At 30.9% G+C, this 18,721-nt stretch overlaps 3 protein-coding genes across 6 annotated transcripts in view; 1 reads left to right on the top strand and 2 right to left on the bottom strand.

Moving 5' to 3' along the window:
* Positions 1-18,721, top strand: part of LOC135123301 (uncharacterized) — a 106,821-nt gene that overhangs the window by 45,822 nt on the left and 42,278 nt on the right. For both annotated transcript variants that reach the window (XM_064047829.1, XM_064047828.1), the window contains exon 2: positions 2,029-2,181. In XM_064047829.1, coding sequence (XP_063903899.1) covers positions 2,029-2,181 — 153 coding nt within the window. The remainder of the gene's footprint in view (positions 1-2,028; positions 2,182-18,721) is intronic.
* On the bottom strand, positions 1,790-3,930 carry LOC135123303 (tsukushi-like). 3 transcript variants are annotated; one of them, XM_064047832.1, is made up of 5 exons: positions 3,758-3,930; positions 3,145-3,711; positions 2,894-3,092; positions 2,453-2,841; positions 1,790-2,391 (listed from the first exon to the last, which is right to left on the bottom strand). In XM_064047832.1, exons 1-5 carry the CDS (start codon positions 3,782-3,784, stop codon positions 2,200-2,202), a joined length of 1,374 nt encoding a protein of 457 aa, XP_063903902.1. In that variant the 5' UTR covers positions 3,785-3,930; the 3' UTR covers positions 1,790-2,199. The 3 variants fall into 3 exon arrangements, with proteins under 3 accessions (XP_063903902.1, XP_063903903.1, XP_063903904.1); XM_064047833.1 differs by having other exon boundaries at positions 1,790-2,388; positions 3,758-3,929; XM_064047834.1 differs by having other exon boundaries at positions 3,145-3,668; positions 3,758-3,841.
* LOC135123298 (uncharacterized) lies at positions 7,689-14,482 on the bottom strand. The gene is made up of 9 exons (XM_064047825.1): positions 14,282-14,482; positions 13,668-14,234; positions 13,417-13,615; positions 13,194-13,363; positions 12,582-13,146; positions 8,722-8,933; positions 8,305-8,673; positions 8,020-8,256; positions 7,689-7,970 (listed from the first exon to the last, which is right to left on the bottom strand). Exons 1-9 carry the CDS (start codon positions 14,282-14,284, stop codon positions 7,761-7,763), a joined length of 2,532 nt encoding a protein of 843 aa, XP_063903895.1. The 5' UTR covers positions 14,285-14,482; the 3' UTR covers positions 7,689-7,760.

Genomic DNA, 18,721 nt, shown 5'->3' with positions numbered 1-18,721 from the left:
TGACTTTGTTGTCACGATTATCTGGATTCTGAAGCCTTTTTGTGTCTCGTTTCGGTTCTTTTTGCCCCTTTTTATTTGCTTTTTTCACCTTTTTGCTTTTTTTTTAAGTCAATTTTTTGTAGACATTTTTGTAGATTTTTTTTCGTGTTTTTGGTCCCTTTTTTGGCATTTTTTTTATCCATTTTACTATCAAAAACTCACTTGGAACATACGCTGCTGTTCTTTGTTTTTTAACTTTGACCTTTCGATTTTTGGAAAAACTATTAAAACAACAATAACATTCCACCATTATTTAGGAACTTTAAACCCGAACGCTCTGTATTTTGCAAATATTTTAAGGTTATCGTATACACATAGTAAACCACCTTTTTTGCAACTTTTTTTACCGCTTTATTTCGCTTTCTTTTATTGTAGATTTTTTGTATTTTTTTTTTTGGTTACAATTTTGATGTTTTTATCGTTGGCTTATTTGTTACTGTTTGCATTGCCTTTTTGTCCATATTTTTACGGCATTTTTAACGCCTTTTTTGTCTGTTTTTCCATTTTTAGTCCCTTTTTTTGTTTCGATTTTTTCGCTCTTAAAACGCAAAATCAAATTTTATAATTTTATATACTTCAGGGAAATTCTGTCGAAATAACTTTCGACCAATTTTTGTTGTTGGTTTTTTACCGATTTTTTTTGGGTCGTTTCAAACGCCTTTTTGGCTTTTTTGTTTTTTTTTTCGTTTTGGCCCGTTTATTGTTTTATTGTCGCATATTTTTTTGTCAGAATTTTGAGACTATTTTGCGTCCTTTTTCCGTTTTTTTGACCCCTTTTTAATTGCCGGTATTTCTCGTTTTTTTGTCGTTTTTTAGTCAGATCTTTTGGCACCTTTTTTTTAGAACTTTGGCCTTTTTTCCTTGTTATTTTTGAAAATTGGACCACATCATTTTATTATAAAAACACTCGCACTTCCTTGTTTTTCACCTCTGTGAGATTTCGAATTTTGGAAAAAATATTAAAAAACAAAATTCGTCCGTTTCATTCAGAAATTTTAAAACCGAGTATGAGTCTACAGTGTTTGTCAGTGCATTTATATTTTTTAGTTTTACTTATACAAGATGTCTCAAAAAATGAATGGAAGAAGAGCTATATTTTATTGATTAAATCAACAACGCAAAAAAAAAGAGTTTTTTCAAACTTATATTTTTATGCGAGGAAAACACTCCTTAAGTTTTTTGCAAATAATAAGAATCACCCTGTATATCGCTTTGTATCATTTTATGCATAATGAAAAATTTTATTTTCAACCCACGTAAGTACAACTGCGTTTTACACGAAGAAACATCGCGTAAAAAAATTGAAGAAGCTATTTGAAGAATGCAAAACACGAATGAATAAAATTACAATTATGATTTTCTAAGTTATCACATCTGCAACGTATTTATTCGCGAGTACCGTTATTGCTGATGACGCTAAAAAATTGCGTATTTGTTTTTAAATTACAAACAGACGCACGTCAGACTTTCGACTTTAAACTGTTCTAGTTGTGCTCATTTATCGTGGTTTGCTCGATATTTATGGTGGACTTTTTTAAGACACCTGTCAACAGCTGATTATTTTAACTCGTGAAGGATATAAATAAAATTCGCAGATTTTCCCACCGATCCGTCTTTAGCTTCAAAAAAAAGTTCCTAGGTCAATCACATTGGTATATACTTAACTCAGTTGACATATGGAGTTGTAAAATTTTGCTAGGTGTATGTCAAGTGAGTTAAGAGTATAACAAAACAAATTTCTTTTGAAGTATTACTAGTATTAGCTTTATAATTCTTAATACAATTAGGTATAGTTAGGTACTGATGCATTAATACACGATTACTAGATCACAACAATGTCATGCGACGATTTCTACCCTATAGTTTTCGACTTCTTAACACATTATTTCTAACATAGCAACAATAACAACAACAACAACAACAATAAGATAAATAAATCACAAAACATCAATACCACACAAAAGTCACTAACACGTCCCTCTTTTCCAGGTTGCCAACAGCGACCCTCTGCCTCGCGTCATCTGCGTGAAATGCAGCGAGCAGCTCGAAGCCCTATACAAGTTCAGAGAGGTCGCCCGGAAAGCCGAAGACCTCCTCAACCAATTCCTCGCGTATACGAAACAGTTGGCGGGCACAACAGAGGTTAGTAAATCACTTTCTCTATCTCGAGTACGCGGCCAACAGCGGGCTGTACATCACCTGTGACGCAAACGGTGTCTGCCTGCTCTGCTGCACGAACCTCCTATACCTGCTGTACGCCATCGCAATGGCCGCCAAGATGGCGACGAACAGGGTCACGATCAACCCGGCGAGAGGTATGGAAATGTGCTGGTAGCGAATCCGGACGATCTGCTAACAGAGAATCGGTATTAAGAATCGCTTTCGCTCGAAGTATATATATAAGTGTGCATACTTTGACCTCGCAGACGTCGCTGGTGAGCGGGATGTGGTGGCGTGCAGGAGACGAGGGGTCTGCACAGGTGGGCGGGTCTTCGTTGGGGGTGGCGGCGAAGATGTGGTGGAGGTCGCAGGTGCACGTGAGGTTCGTGCCGTGTAAAGTGAGGCTGTCAAGCGATGTCCAGTTGAGAAGACCGACAGGGAGATCGGTGAGGTTCGCGTTGTCTAGGTGGAGCTCTTTGAGAGTTGATTGAGGGGAGAAGGCGGCCGGATCGATGGCGTGAAGAGCGGTGTTGTTGCGCAAACTCAATTTGGTTAGTTTGAGGTTTGAGGCAAACGTGCTCGCGTTGATCCGGGTGAGTAGGGTGAGGTTGTTAGCGGAGATTTCGACGATGTTGGGCAGTTCTGAAAGAGTCACACTTGGGTGTCCAAATTTTCGCCCTAGTCACTCACTTACTCGAAAATGTCTTTTCCGTCATTTCAAAAATCGGGTTATCATCCACAATCAGCACTTCGAGACTCGTCCCCACCTCCTCCAAACTGTAAGGAACAAAATCCAAATCGTTCTTCGACAAGTCCAACTCCACTAATTTCGTTAGCTTCTCGATAGCGTCAGGAATCAAGTCCGTCAATTCATTGTTCGCCAAATTGAGACTCTACAAATCAAATCAAAAACGACATCCACACACCGACGACATCAAAGCCTACCGTGAGCCCTGGAACGTTCGCTAAAGCCAACTGAGTATGAGCATCCAACACTCTAAAGTCGTTCCCTTCCAAATTCAACCTTGTCAAATTCGGCAAGAACTCGAACACGTCTTTGTTCAAAGAGTGAATTTGGTTATAGGCCAAATTCAAATCCTCGATGCCTATTGGTTGTGATCGACTGTCCTTGATTGGTCCCCGAAACTTATCAGAAGTCACTTCCTCGGAAACCAGAAGGTTGTAGCTCAAATCCACCAATTTCGTCTTAGTAGCGGTATTAAAAACGGCAGGATCCAGAGACTGGATGTTGCATTTTGAGAGGACGATTTCCACGGAAGACTCAGTGGGGGGGAGTTTTTCGAGCTTAGTGAAGTTGTTTCCTGTGAAGGTAGCTCTGATGGGTTTCTGGGTTGGCCAGTTTGCTAACATTAATGTTAACGATTGGTTGCTGCAGTCCAGTTCGAAAATTTGGGCGTCGTTGCAGGAGCATCGTTGACAGATGTTGGTTGAATTTTCGTAGGTTTCTTCTGCTGAGGTTGAGGCCATGTAGAAGAGAAGGTGCAAAAATAGCTGGAAAGGTTTTTTCGAAACGGACTTTTTTAGGGCGTGTACTCACCGTTTTTGATCTGTTTCTGGATGCCATTACGATTGGTAATAAACACACTATGATATCATTTCATTATTTTTATTATCGTGGATGAGTAGGGTTTTATCTGATTACGGCGAGGTTAAAATACAGTGTTGCCAACTTTCTCGTCTACTGTTGATGTGGCGTCTTATAACACAGAATTTGACAATATCAGTTTGGAAACTGACAAAATCAAAAAGACTGTCAAATTCTGAGTTATTTATTTTAGAATAAAATTGGTCGAAGGTTATTTCGAGAGAACTTCCCTTGCCCCTGAAGTGCTCCTCAACAAATATCGTCCGTACAAGTACGGACAATATGACATATATTTACAGCAGTTAACCAACGGGAAATATCGAAATATCAAGAAATCGAACAATCGAAAAATCGCACATAGGAATGTCGATAAATTGAGAAACTGACAAATCAGGAAATTTTAAAAGTCTAAAACTGAAAAAATCGAAATCCGAAACATCGAAAAATCGAAAAATTCTCAAAATTGAAACGATGAAAAATTGTGAAATCGAAAATCGAGTAATGTAATAACTAATAATCGAAAAGTCGAATAATTTTAGAAATCGAAAAAGTGAATAAAACGAAAAATTAGATAAACACTGAAAAATTCGAAAAATTGAAAAATAAAAATGTCGAACAACTGAAAAATAGAGAAATCGAAAAATATAAAATTAAAAAAAAAATTTAAATTAGAATGTCGAGAAAATCGAGAAATCGGAAAATCGAAAAATTAAATATTTAAAAATTGTGAAATAGGAAAATTTTAAAAATCAAAACATCGGAAAATAGAAAAATCAATTAAAAAAATCGAGAAATCAAGCAACCAAGAAATTGAAGTATCGAATTCTCGATAAAAAATAAAAAAACTAAATAAAAATTGGAAAAATTAAACAAGCAAATAACCAATGGAACAAATGCTCAAAAATTCGGAAAATTGAAAAATTATAGTTAAAAATTCGAAAAATCGAAAAATAGAAATACGGAAAAATTGAAGAATCGAAATAGAAAAATTCAAATACTGAAATATCGAAAAATCGAGCAATCAAAAAATTGAAATATCGAGTTGTCGATAGTCAAGAAATCGAAAAATCGAACCATCAACAATTTTAAAAGTCGAAAAAACAAAAAAATCTAAAATCTAAAAATTGAAAAAATTAAAAAAGCAAATAACCAACAAAAAAAAATGTTTCTCAAAAATTCAAAAAGCTGAAAAATCGAAAAATTGAAATATCGTAATATCGACAAATCGAGAAATTGAGGAAATAAAATTTAAAAATTGAAAAATTAAAAAATTATATATACACACATATGTATGTGTTTAAAAATTCTAAAAATTTAAGAATAGAAATATGGAAAAGTTGAAAATCCACAATTCCAAAACTGAAATGACGAAAAATTGAAAAATCGGAAAGCCGAAAAGTCAAAAAATCGAAGAACCAAGAAATAGAAGAATCGAAACAACGAAAAATTCAAAAACTTGAACATCGTGAAATCGAAACATCAAAAGATTGAGAAACCAAAAAGTAGAGAAAATAAAAAAAACATCGACAAATCGAACAATAAAAAAAACAATTTCTCTATCAATCGAGAAATAAAAAAATTGAAAAATCGGGAAATCCAAAATCGAGAAGTGGAAATTCGAAAGGTTGAAAAATTGTAAAAAGCAGATACCCAACGGAAAAAATGCTTATCGAAAATTCGAAAAACTAAAAAATCAAACAATGGAAATGTTGAAAAATCGAAAAATTGAAATATTGGAATATCGATAAATCCGGAAATTGAGAAAGAAGATTTTAAAAATCGAAAAATTAATAAATTATGTATTAAAAAATTCGAAAAAGTGAAAAATAGAAATATCGAAAAGTTCAAAATCCACACTTCAAAATATTGAAAAATCGAAAAATTGAATTCCAAAACTGAAATAACGAAAAATTGAAAATTCGAAAAACCGAGAAATCGAAGAATCGAAACAACGAAAAATTAAGAAAGCGAAAAGAGAAGAGGTGTAAAGAAGTCAGAGAAATCGAACAATAAAAAAATCGAAACATCCATTTCTCGATTAATCGAAAATCAAAAAACTGAAAATTCGAAAAAGTGAAAAATTGAAAAATCTAAAACCAAGAAGTCAAAAATCGAAAAAGTGTAAAAGCACATAACCAACGGAAAAAAGTGCTTATTGAAAATTCAATAAACTGAAAAATCAATCAATCGAAAAATTGAAACAGCGGAAAATCGAAATTTTGAGAAATAACAAATTTTACAAATCGAAAAGCTGATAAATCGAAAACCAAAAAAAATTAAATGCGAAAGTCGAAAAATACAACGATCGAACATTCAAAAAATTGAAAAATTCCCAACATTGAAATGATGAAAAATTGATAAATTGAAAAGCTGAAAATTCGAGAAATCTAAAAATCAAAATTAAAAATTTAATTATCGTTATTAAAATAGAAATACAATAGAAACATCGAAGTACTGAAAAATTGAGAAATCGAAAAACTGAAAATCGGAAAACCGACAAATCGAAAAATAGAAACAACGAAAAATTCAAAAACTGGAACATCGAGAAGTTGAAAAATAAAAAAATGCATAAATCGAAAAATATAAAATTACAAAAAAAAAAATTAAAATTAGAATGTCGAAAAAAATCGAGAAATCGTAAATCCACAATTCAAAAAATTTAAGAATCGGAAAATCGAAAAATTAAATATTTAAAAATTGGGAAATAGGAAAATTTTAAAAATCAAAACATCGGAAAATAGAAAAATCAATTAAAAAAATCGAGAAATCGAGCAACCAAAAAATTGAAGTATCGAATTCTCGATAATCAAGAAATATCGAAACATCAACAATTTATTTTAAAAGTCGAAAAAAACGTATCAAAAAAATAAAAAAAACTAAAATCTAATAAAAATTGGAAAAATTATACAAGCAAATAACCAATGGAACAAATGCTCAAAAATTCGGAAAATTAAAAAATTATAGTTAAAAATTCGAAAAATTGAAAAATAGAAATACGGAAAAATTGAAGAATCGAAATAGAAAAATTCAAAAACTGAAATATCGAAAAATCGAGCAATCAAAAAAGCACATAACTAACGGAAAAAAGTGCTTATCGAAAATTCAAAAAACTGAAAAATCAAACAATCGAAAAATTGAAACAGCGGAAAATCGAGATTTTGAGAAATAAAAAATTTTACAAATCGAAAACCAAAAAAAAAATTTGCGAAAGTCCAAAAATACGACGATCGAACAATCAAAACATCATAAAATTGAAAAATTAAAATTAAAAAATTAAAAGTCAAAGAATTGAAGAATTCCCAAAATAGAAATACAATAGAGACATCGAAGTACTGAAAAATTGAGAAATCGAAAAACTGAAAAATCGGAAAACCGACAAATCGAAAAATAAAAAAATGCATAAATCGAAATCGCGATTAATCAAGAAATCACAAAATTCGAAAAATTCTGCGAGCAAATAACCACCGGGGAAAAGTGCATCGGAATATCGCTAAAACGAGAAATTGAGAAATCAAAAAATTTTAAGAATCGAAAAGTTGAAAAATCGAAAAATTAACATTAAAAATTTTAAAAATAAAAAAATTCAACAATTCCCATTTAAATAGAAAAAGAATAGAAACATCGAAGAACTGAAAAATCGAAAAATCGAAACATCAAAAAACTAAAAAATATAAAATCGAAAAATCTAAAAATTGACTAATTAAAATTAACAAAAAATTGAAAAACCGAAATATCAAAAAGTTCAAATATTTGAAATTTAAAAATCGAAAAAGTCGACATTGGAAAATTGAAGTGTCGAAAAATTGAAATATGAAAACATGGAAGTAGCCACTCGATCGATGGACATCTTTAGCGTACGCTCGGGAAGTAAAAATGAATGTACTTACCTTAGTAGAGACTTTATTAAATAATTAAATTTAAAATTGTGTTTAGAATACACTTAATAGTTTACATGTTAATACCTTGATGTACTAGATATAGGATTATAAGCAATCTGAGATGCGTACGGATAACTCGTCTCTCTTCTGTACCTCTTATACCGCACGAAACCCAAGATGGCAACCAAAATGGCAGCAATCGAAGCAGTGACACACATCACTATGATGACTACCCTCACTGTGGATAAATGATGTTCCAGGTGATTTTTGTGTGAAGGCAGTGGCAGCTGAAATGACAAAAACTCAAGTCGTGACATTAACAAATTAAAATCTTACATTCTCCAAACAGATGTCGCTTTCCAACTTGAACACTGGAATGATGTTTTCGGTTCTTGGATCTTCGCAATGTGGACCATCTTTCTCGCGCATTATATCAGCAGCAAGTTGGGTGGTGATGTTGTAAAGATCACACGAACATTTCAAAGGGTTGTCTTTGAATTCAAAAATGTGGAGTTGTGACCATGGGAGAAGTTTGTAGTCGAGGTGGTAGAGTGCATCGTTGTTCAAGTAGAGCTAGTTCGAGAAAAAATTAAAATTGCGCCACAAAAATCGACTATTTACCTCTTCCAATGTTTGGTTGACGCCAAAAGCTTCTCTGTCAATATCTACCAAAAGGGTGTTATTCGAAAGACTCAGCTTCTTCAGTTTCGGCATGGCTGCAAAAGTGGTCGCGTTGATGTACTTAAGCATGGTTAGGTTGTTCGCGGACAGTTCGGTGATGTTCCACAAACCGCGAAACGTTTCCGACACGAACTCGATGATTGGATTTCCGTCCACGTTCAAAATTTCCAAACTTTTCCCGATGTGTGCCAAACTAGGTGGAACGAAATCCAACAAGTTCCTGGACAAGTCGAGATGAGTTAGGTTCTCGTGTCCGTCGATAGCTCCGACTATCATTTCAGTGAGTTCGTTGTTGGCCAGGTTTAGGTCCTGTCAAAATGTGATTAGGTTTTTCAAACCTGGACAGTTTTTGCTTACTTGTAAGCGTCGTATCGACGATAGAGCCAGTTGCGTCTGGATGTCCAAAACTTTGAAGTCGTTGCCTTCCAGGTTGAGGATTTTTATGTTGGGCATGTGCTCGAACAGGTTGTTGACTAGGGTGTGGATTTGGTTGTAGGAGAGGTCGAGGTGTTCCAAGGCGAAGGTGTTGTTGAAGGGACCTCTGAAGTTTTCAGAGGAGAGTTCTTTCGCTGCAAGTTATAAAAATTTAATTTTCCAATTCTTCAATTTTTTTTTGTTTTTGCTGGCAAACTTAAATTTTCCAGTTTTTCAATTTTTAATTTTTGTTTTCTTTATTTCTTCAATGGTTCGATTTTTTAACGCTTCGATAGCTTTTGGTTTTTTCAATTTTTCGTTTCTTCAATTTTTAGATTTAGCAATTTTTGTATTCTTTAATTCCTTATTTCTTCAAATATTTTATTTTCTTTATTTTTACAAATTTTCAATTTTTCGTTTCTTCAATTTTACGCTATGCAGCAACTCGTCATTCTTAATTTTTTCAGTGTTTCGATTTTCCAAATTTTGAATATTTTAATTTTTCAATTTACAATTTCACGAGTTTTCAGTTTTTCGATTTTTGAACTTGCCTTTTGAATGTTTCGATTTTCCAGTGTTGGATTTTCAGTTTCACGATTTTTCAGTTTTTCATTTCTTCAGTTCTAGTTTTTATTTTATGTATGTAGTAATCATTATAATTTTTAAAAATTTTCACATTTTCAATTTTTAGATTTTTTCTATTTTTCAATTAATGGATTTTTAAACTTTTTCTGTTATTTCAACTTTTTTTCGATTTTTAAGTTTCTCTTTTTAGTTTTTCAAAGTATCAAGTTTTCGTTTTTTCAGTTTTTCTCTTTTACCATTTTTTCGATTTTTGAAATTTTCGAAAAAAAAATGGAAAAATTGTGAAATTGAAAAACCTAAAAATCTAAATCCGAAAAGTCGAAAAATAGAAAGATCCAGCATTCGAAACATCAAAAAATCGAAAAATTGCAGAATTGAAAAATTCAAAAATTTGAAAATTGCAGATTTCTAAAGATCAAAAAAAACCTTTTTTAAAATAAAAATGGAATAAAAACATGATGAACTGGAAAAATATATGAAATAAAAGAAAATCAAACAATTAAAATATCGAAAAATAAAAAAAATTGAAACATCGAAAAGTCGAACAACTGAGGAGTCGAAGAATCGAAACATCAAAAAACTAAAAAATCTAAAATATAAAAATTCGAAAAATAAAAAATTGAAATAGAAATATCGAAGACCTGAAAAATCGACAAACCCAGAAGTCGATTTTCCAACTTTTGGATGTTTCAAATTTTCGATTGGCAATTTTTCGTTTTGGTCTTTTATCTTCTTGGTTTTTTCAATTTTTCGGTGTTTCAGTTTTTCGATTTTTGAATTTTGGACTTTTAAATTTTTTTTTTTCAATTTCATGATTTTTCAGTTACTGTTTTCTTCAATTTTTGATTGCAATTTTTCAAGTTTTCATTATAAATATATAACAATTATGATTTTTTTAAATTTCAAATTTTTACGATTTAAGATTTTTTTTATTTGATTGGTTTTTATAACTTTTTCATTTATTCGATGTTTTAATTTTTAATTTCTTCAAATTTTCGATTTTTCAGTGTTCCGATTTTATAAGTTTTGTTTTTCCAATTTCGAGTTTTCATTTTAAATTTTTTAGTTTTCTAATTTAACAACTTTTGATTGTTTCAGTTTTCAGATTTTATACAATACAATTTTCAATTTGTAATTTCAGGAGTTTTCAATTTTTTATGTCTTCAATTATTCGTTTTAGTTTTTTATATTCTTTGTTATTTAACTTTTTTCTTTTAGGGTGAAAATTTTCAGTTTCACGATTTTTCAGTTTTTCATTTCTTCAGTTCTAGTTTTCATTTTAAGTATGTAGTAATAACTATAATTTAAAAAATGTTTCACTTTTTCAATTTTACCATTTTAGACTTTTTCCGTTTTTCAATTAATGTATTTTAAAACTTTTGTTTATTTGATTTTTTTTCGATTTTTAAGTTTCTCTTTTTAGTTTTTCAATGTTTCAGGTTTTCGTCTCTTCAATTTCCAGTTTTGCAATTTTTCGATTTTCCACTTTTCCGATGTTGCAATTTTTCGTTTTTTCACTTTTTCTATTTTACCATTTTTTCGACTTTTTAGTTTTTCGATTTTTCAAATTTTCGAATAAAAAATGGAAAAATTGTAAAACTTGAACACCTAAAAATCTAAATCCGAAAAACCGAAAAATAGAAAGATCGAGCAATCGAAACATCAAAAAATCGAAAAATTATAATATTAAAAAATTCCCAAATTGAAAATAAATGATCAAAAATTGTGAAATCAAAAACTTGAAAATTCCAGACATCTAAAAATTGAAAAATCGCAAAACGGACATGCCAAAAAATCGAAACATCAAAAAATCGTTATCAAAATAAAAATGGAATAGAAACATTGATGAACTAAAAAAATTAAACAATTAAAATATCGAAAAATAGAAAAATCGAGAAGTTGAAACATCGAAAAATAAAAAAAATCAAGAAACTAAAATTAAAAAATTCGAAAAATGAACCATTGAAATAAAAAAGTCGAAGAATTGAAAAATCGGAAAATTCAGAAGTTGATTTTCCAACTTTCGCATGATTCCAGTTTTAGATTTGCAATTTCACGCGTTTTCAATTTTCCGATTTTTCAATTTTTCATTTCTTCAGTTTTTCGATTTGCAATTTTTCGTTTTCGTCTTTTATTTTCTTTGTCTTTTCAATTTTCCGGTGTTTCAATTTAGGGATTTTATTTTTGAACTTTGCACCTTTTAATTTTTCGTTTTTTCAGTTTTAGATTTGTCAATTTCATGATTTTTCAATTTTTCGTTTTTTCAATTTTAGATTTTTCAATTTTTTGTTTTTCAATGCTTTAGTTTTTGGTGTCTTTAGTTTTTCGTTTTGTAATTTTGATTTTCCATTTTTCCGATTTTTGAGTTTTTCGATTTTTCAACTTTTCGAATAACAAAAATGGAAAAATTGAAAAATCAAAATGAAATAACCAAAAGTATTTGATAAAAACTTTCAAAAATCCAAATACTGGAAATCAAGAATTTGAAAAATTGAAGAAAAAAAATGTAAATTCGAAAGATAAAAATTTCGAAACTTAAAAATCGAAAAAGTGCAAAATCAAAGTATTGAAAATTGAAAGAAATTAAAATCGAGGCATTGAAAAATTGAGTAAACAGAAAATTATGTCAAAAGAAACGTTGAAAAAATATGGGAAAGAAAAAAACGAAAATGTATGAACTTGAAAACTTGAATTGAAAAATCGAAAAATTAAAAATTGAAAAACTACAGAAAAAAAATTGCTGCAGATTTTTCGAAAATTTGTAAGAATTGATTTAACGATTTTTTTTATGATAAGCCTTATAAGTTAAAATCTGTTCCTAATTTAATCAATACAGTAAACTGCCTCATTCATTAATTTTTTTGAATCATCTGTACAAGTAATTCAAAAAACTATGAGTGCATTGATAAACCAGAAATATAATATCATAATATTTGTATATTTCACGTTGACGTCATCAGTTAACGAGATAACACGATTACGATAAATTCCAAATTTTATATAATTTTGATTTTGATGTGAAGACTGAACCCGGATTCATACACTACAAGTGCAGAAGTATTGTATAAAATTAAATCATAATACACATACAAAATTTGACAACAATCGGTCCAGTAGTTTGGGAGTTTATGTGTCTAATAAAAATTAATACACACAGTAGGCAGACAGACAGACCGAAACGGGAGAACATAAGCTAAGTAAATATACTAAACACCCACCTGGCAGAGCGTTGTAGCTCAAATCCACAAACTTCACATTTGGAGTGTCAGCGAACAAACTCGGCCTGAGATACCTGATGTTGCACCTAGTCAAGACAATCTCGACCACGGCGTCGGTCTGAGGCAAAGCTTCCAAGGTTGGCATCTCATTCCCGGCGAAACTGATCTTCACAAATTTCGTTTCCTTTTTGACTTCCCAATAACCCCCTACATGTTCCAAATTCTTGTTGGCGCAGTTTATGTTCATAACTAGGTCATCCTCGCTTGTCCAACAACCACAGGATGTGCAAATACTATCAGGATCTTCTTTTGTTTTGTTAATAGGTTTTTTTGCCTCACAGATGTCGCTACTGAAAAAAAGGATGTGGTTGCGGTTTGAGGTGAGGGGGTCGGTACAGATCGGCCCGTCTTCGTTGTTGTTGGCGGTATGAGGCAGCGAGGCGGAGATGCGGAAGAGGTCGCAGTTGCACGTGAGGGGTGCACCCTGTAGAGTGAGGCTGTCGAGGGATGTCCAGTTGAGGAGAGAAAGCGGCAGGCCGGTGAGGTTGGTGTTGTCCAGGTGGAGCTGAAATTGAGTCTGTTTGAGGTTGTCGGTTTGGTGTAAGGCACTACCTCTTTGAGGGTTGATTGAGGTGAGAAGGCAGCCGGGTCGATGGCTTGGAGGGCGACGTTGTTGCGCAGACTCAATTTGGTTAGTTTGAGGTTTGAGGCAAACGTGCTCGCGTTGATATGGGTGAGTTGGGTGAGGTTGTTGGCGGAGATTTCGACGATGTTGGGCAGTTCTGAAAGAGTCACACTTGTGGTGTCCAAATTTTCGCTTTAGTAACACACTTACTCGAAAATGTGTTTTCTGCCATTTCAAAAATCGGGTTGTCGTCCACAATCAGCACTTCGAGACTCGTCCCCACCTTCTCCAAACTGTAGGGAACAAAATCCAAATCGTTCTTCGACAAGTCCAACACCACTAATTTCGTTAGCTTCTCGATAGCGTCAGGAATCAACTCCGTCAATTCATTGTTCGCCAAATTGAGACTCTACAAATCAAATCAAAAACGACATCCACACACTGACGACATCTAAGCCTACCGTGAGCTCTGGAACGTTCGCTAGAGCCAACTGAGTATGAGCATCCAACACTCTAAAGTCGTTCCCTTCCAAATTCAACCGTGTCAAATTCGGCAAGAACTCGAACACGTCTTTGTTCAAAGAGTGGATTTGATTATAGGCCAAATTCAAATCCTCGATGCCTATTGGTTGTGGTCGATTGTCCTTGATTGGTCCCCGAAACTTATCAGAAGTCACTTCTTCGGAAAGCAGAAGGTTGTAGCTCAAATCCACCAATTTCGTCTTAGTAGCGGTATCAAAAACGGCAGAATCCAGAGACTGGATGTTGCATTTTGAGAGGACGATTTCCACGAAAGACTCAGTGGGGGGGAGTTTTTCGAGCTTGGTGAAGTTGTTTCCTGTGAAGGTAGCCTTGATGGGTTTCTGGGTTGGCCAATTTGCCAGCATTAAAGTTATGTTGTGGTTGCTACAGTCTAGTTCGAAAATTTGGGCGTCGTTGCAGGAGCATCGTTTGCAGATGTCAGTTGAATTTTCGTAGGTTTCTTCCGCTGAGGTTACGAGGATATAGAAGAACAGATGGAACAACAGCTGGAAAAGTTTTTTTTTATTTGAGTTATTTTAGGGAGTGTACTCACCATTTTTAACCTGCTCTGGGATGCGATTACGGTTCGTAATACACAGACATAGGCGATTTCATATCATTTGTGTTATCGTAGATAAGTGTGAATTATGTTTGTTGCGGGGAAAAGTTTTATCTGATTGTGACAAAGTTGTGCGTTGTTGCCAACTCTACTTTATGTCGAGGTGAAAAGTAGGTTCAGAAAATTTGTAACCAAAATGTTAATTTAGCCCAGTGGCGGGATTTTCTTATCAATCTTTCCATCTGGTATTGAACAATTAAAATATCAAAAAATCGATAAAATTAAAGTGTAAAAAAATTGAACAACCCAGAAATTGAAAAATTCCCAAAATTGAAATTTTGAACATGGAATAATAAAAAATCTGAAAAATCAAAAATTTGAAAATTCAAACAGTTAAAATATCGGAAAATCGTATAATCGAAAAATCGAAAATTTACAATCGTCAAATATTAAAAAATTGAAAAATCAAAAAATTTAGGAATCGAAAAATTGAAACATCTTGAAACTTAAACATTAGAAAATTGACAAATCGAAAGTTCGAAGCCGGAAAATTATTTAAATCGAAATATTGGAACATTGAGAAGTCAAAAAATCGAAACACCAAATGATTGAGAAATTGAGAAAAACCGAATCGAAAAATTGAAGAATAAAAAAAAAAACGAAAAATCTAAAATTTTGAAAATTGAAAAATTAAAATGTCGAGAAGCTAAGGAATCGAAATATTGAGAAATCCCAAAATTGAAAAATCACAAGCCTAAAAAATTGAAAAACTATAAATCGAAAAATCCAGAAATCTAAACAATCAAAGGTCTATATTATAAATGGGAAAATAAAAAAATTGAAAAGACGAATCGTCAAAAAATCAATGAATCGAGAAACCGAAAAATTTAAGAATCGAAAAAGTGAAAAATCTTACAACTTAAACATCAGAAAATTGACGAATTGAGTATTCGAAGTCGAAAAATTATTTAAATCCAAAAGCCGAGATGTCAAGAAATCGAATAAAAAGAACGGAAATATCAAGAAATCGAATTAAAAAACCGAAAAGTTTAAAAATAGAAAAATTGAAAAATTCAAAACTGAAAAATTCGACAATCCCAAAATCGAAAAAGAAAGAGATCGAAACATTTGAAGATCGAGAAATCGAATATTCGAGAAGTCAAAAAATTGGAAATGGAAATAACCCAATATCGAAAAATTAAAAATTGAAAAGTTAAAAAAAATAAATAAAAATCTAACGCCAAGAAGTCGAAAAATTGAAGTATCGACAATGGTAAATTGGACAATAGAAAAATCGAAACATCAAATGATTGAGAAATCGAGAAACCTCAAAACGAAAAAATAAAATTCGAAAATTGAACCGAGAAGTTGGAAAATCAAGAACTCGAAAAATCTAAAATTTTAAAAATTGAAAAATTGTCGACAAACTGAAAAATCGAATTATTGAGAAATTCCAAAAGGGAAATGTGGAAAAATTTAAAACTCACAAACCTGAAAAATTGAAGAATTGAAAAACTAAAAAATCAAAAAATCCAGAAATCTAAACATTGAGAGGTCTAAACTATAAATGGGAAAATAAAAAAGATCGGAAAGTCGAATCGTGAAAAAATCGACTAATCAAAAAATCGAAAATTTAGAAACGTCAAAAATTAAAAAAATTGAAAAATCGAAATAATTAAGAAACGAAAAATTAAAAAATCTTAAACCTTAAACATCAGAAAATTGACATCGAAAATTTGTTTAAATCAAAAAACCGAGATGTAAGAAGTCGAATCAAAAACTGGAAAAGTTTAAAAGTCGAAAAATTAGCAAATGCAAAAACTGAAAGATCGGAAAAATTGAACAATCGGAAATTCGAAAAAAAATCGAAACATTAGAAGATCGGAGAAATCGAATAGTCGAGATGTCAAAAATTCGAAAAATTAAAAAAAGATGGAAAATCTAAAACCAAGAAGTCGAAAAATCGAAACATCAAAAAACTTGAACATCCAGAAATCGAAAAACTTCAAATTTAAGAACCGAAAAATCGAAATAAAAAAAATGAAAAGTCGAGAAATCGAAATTGAAGAATTAAAAAACCCAAAACTGAAATATCGAAAAAGTGAAAAACCAAAAACCTGAAAAAGCTATAAATGGAAAAACCAAAAAATCGGGAAAGCCGGAACGTCAAAAAAAAATCAATCGAGATTTAGAAACGTCAAAATTGAAAAATCTTAAACATCAAGAAATCGATAAAAAATCAAAAAATCGAAAAATCTAAAATTTTAAGAATCGAAAAATTGAAAGATCAAGTATGAAACATTGGACAATCGAAAAATCGAAACATCAAAGGATTGATAAATCGAGAAAAGTCAAATCGAAAAATTGTAGAATAAAAAAACCGAAAAATCTAACCGAGAAGTTGAAAAATGAAGAACTCGAAAAATCGAATTATTGAGAAATCCCAAAAGTGAAATATGGAAAAATTTAAAAGCACAAGCCTAAAAAATTGAAAAACTAAAAAATCGAAATATCAAAAAATCTAGACATTGAAAGATCGAATCGTCAAAAAATCGATTAATTGAGAAATCGAAAAATTTAAAAAGAACTTGAACATCAGCAAATTGAGAAATCGAAAATTCAATGTCGAAAAAACCGAGATGTCATAAAATCGACAAGTTTGAAAATTGAAAAATTAAAAAATCCAAAAACTGAAACATCGAAAAATTATACAATCAGCAAATCGAATAGTCTAGAAGTCAAAAAATCGAAAAATTGTAAATGGAAATGGTCCAAAATCGAAAAATCGAGGAATTAAAAAGTTTAAAAATAGAAAAACTAAAAAAATTTAAAAATCAAAATCGAAACATCAAAAAATCTAAAATTTTAAAAATTGAAAAATTGAAATGTCGAAAAATTAAAAAATCACAAACCTGAAAAATTGAAGAATTGAAAAACTAAAAAATCAAGCAATCGAGACATCTAAACATTCAAAGATCTATATACTATAGTACTATAAATGGGGAAATCAAAAAATCGAAAAAGCCATTAATCGAAAAATCGAAAATTTGGAAACGTCAAAATTTTAAAAATTGAAAAATGAAAAAATTTAAGAAGCCTATAATTAAAAAATCTTAAAACTTAAACATCAGAAAATTGACAAATCGAAAATTCGAAGTCAAAAAATTATTGAAATCAATAAAACGAGATGTCAAGAAATCGAATGAAAAAACCGAAAAGTTTAAAAGTCGAAAAAAAAAATCGAAACATTAGAAAATCGAGATGTCAAACAATCGAAAAATAAATAAAATTTAAACAAATTGAAAAGTTGTAAGAACCGGAAAATCGAAAGAAGTGGTAATAAAAACAAAAAAACTGAAAAATCGAGATATCCAAAATTCTAGTATTCTAAAAATTAAAAAAATCAAATATTGAAAAATTTAAGGATGTAAAATTTGAAGAATCGGGAATTTGAAACATCAAAAAATTGAAAAACCGTAAAACTGAAACATCAGAAAATGAAAAAGAATTGATAAATTGAAAAATTGAAAAATAAAAAACCGAGAAATTAACTGAAAAGTTGAAAAATGAAGGAATCGAAAAATCTAAAATTTGAAAAATTGAAATGTCGAAATACTGAAGAATCGAAATATTGGGAAATCTATAAATGGAAAAATCAAAAAATCGGAAAAGTCGGAACGTCAAAAAATCGATTAATCGAGAAATCACAGATTTGAAACGTCAAAATTTAAAAAAATGAAAAATCGAAAAATTTAAAAATAAAAAAATTGAAAAATCGGGAAATCGACAAAAATTGTTTAAATCGAAAAACCGAGATGGCAAGAAATCGAATAAAAAAAATCGAAAAGTTTAAAAATCGAAAAATTGAAAAACTGATACATCGAGAAATTGAAAAATTGAAAAATAAAAAATTTAAAAAACATTAAAAACTGAAAATTTTAAAACCAAAAAGTCGAAAAATTGAAATTAAAAAATTGAAAAATTGGACAATCGAAAAATTGAAACTTCAAATAATCAAGAAATCGAAAAAACCCAAATCGAAAAATCGAGAAATTGAACGATCGAAATATTCAAAAGCGCGAAACTGATAAATCGAAGAATTGAGGAGGTCGAGGAATCTAAACGTTGAAAATTATACAAATGGAAAATTAAAAAATTTGGAAGTCGAAACGTTAAAAAATCAAAAAATTGAAAAATCGTAAAACTGAAGCATCAGAAAATTGAGAAATCGAAAAATTATTACTGAACACTGAAATACCGAAAAATCTCAAAACTGAAAAATTGATTAAAGTTGAAAAATCGAAAATTCGAAAACTTGAGAAATCGAAAAGTTATTATTATACATATCCACAATTTTGATTTTTTTTTTTTTTCGAAACATCTCGATGTCTAGGTTCAAAATTCAACCCGGATTGATGAACCACATGTTTAGCA

Source organism: Zophobas morio, unplaced genomic scaffold (genome assembly GCF_036711695.1).
Source record: "Zophobas morio isolate AGI-343-1 ecotype UQ-CSIRO unplaced genomic scaffold, CSIRO_AGI_Zmor_V1 ptg000006l, whole genome shotgun sequence".
In the NCBI taxonomy this organism is placed as follows: domain Eukaryota; kingdom Metazoa; phylum Arthropoda; class Insecta; order Coleoptera; family Tenebrionidae; genus Zophobas; species Zophobas morio.
The sequence above is the reverse complement of the archived record's forward strand: the minus strand, read 5'-3'. Positions and strand labels throughout refer to the sequence as shown.

Bases quoted from the DNA above. Each gene is read 5' to 3' on its own strand.
- LOC135123303 (XM_064047832.1), bottom strand. From the start codon at position 3,784: ATGGCATCCAGAAACAGATCAAAAACG. The intron at 3,712-3,757 runs GTGAGTACACGC...AAACCTTTCCAG, and splicing joins CCAGAAACAGATCAAAAACG to CTATTTTTGCACCTTCTCTT. The intron at 3,093-3,144 runs GTAGGCTTTGAT...TTTGATTTGTAG, and splicing joins CGAACGTTCCAGGGCTCACG to AGTCTCAATTTGGCGAACAA.
- LOC135123298 (XM_064047825.1), bottom strand. The intron at 13,147-13,193 runs GTAGTGCCTTAC...ACTCAATTTCAG, and splicing joins CTCAATCAACCCTCAAAGAG to CTCCACCTGGACAACACCAA. The intron at 7,971-8,019 runs GTAAGATTTTAA...TTGTCATTTCAG, and splicing joins GCGACATCTGTTTGGAGAAT to CTGCCACTGCCTTCACACAA.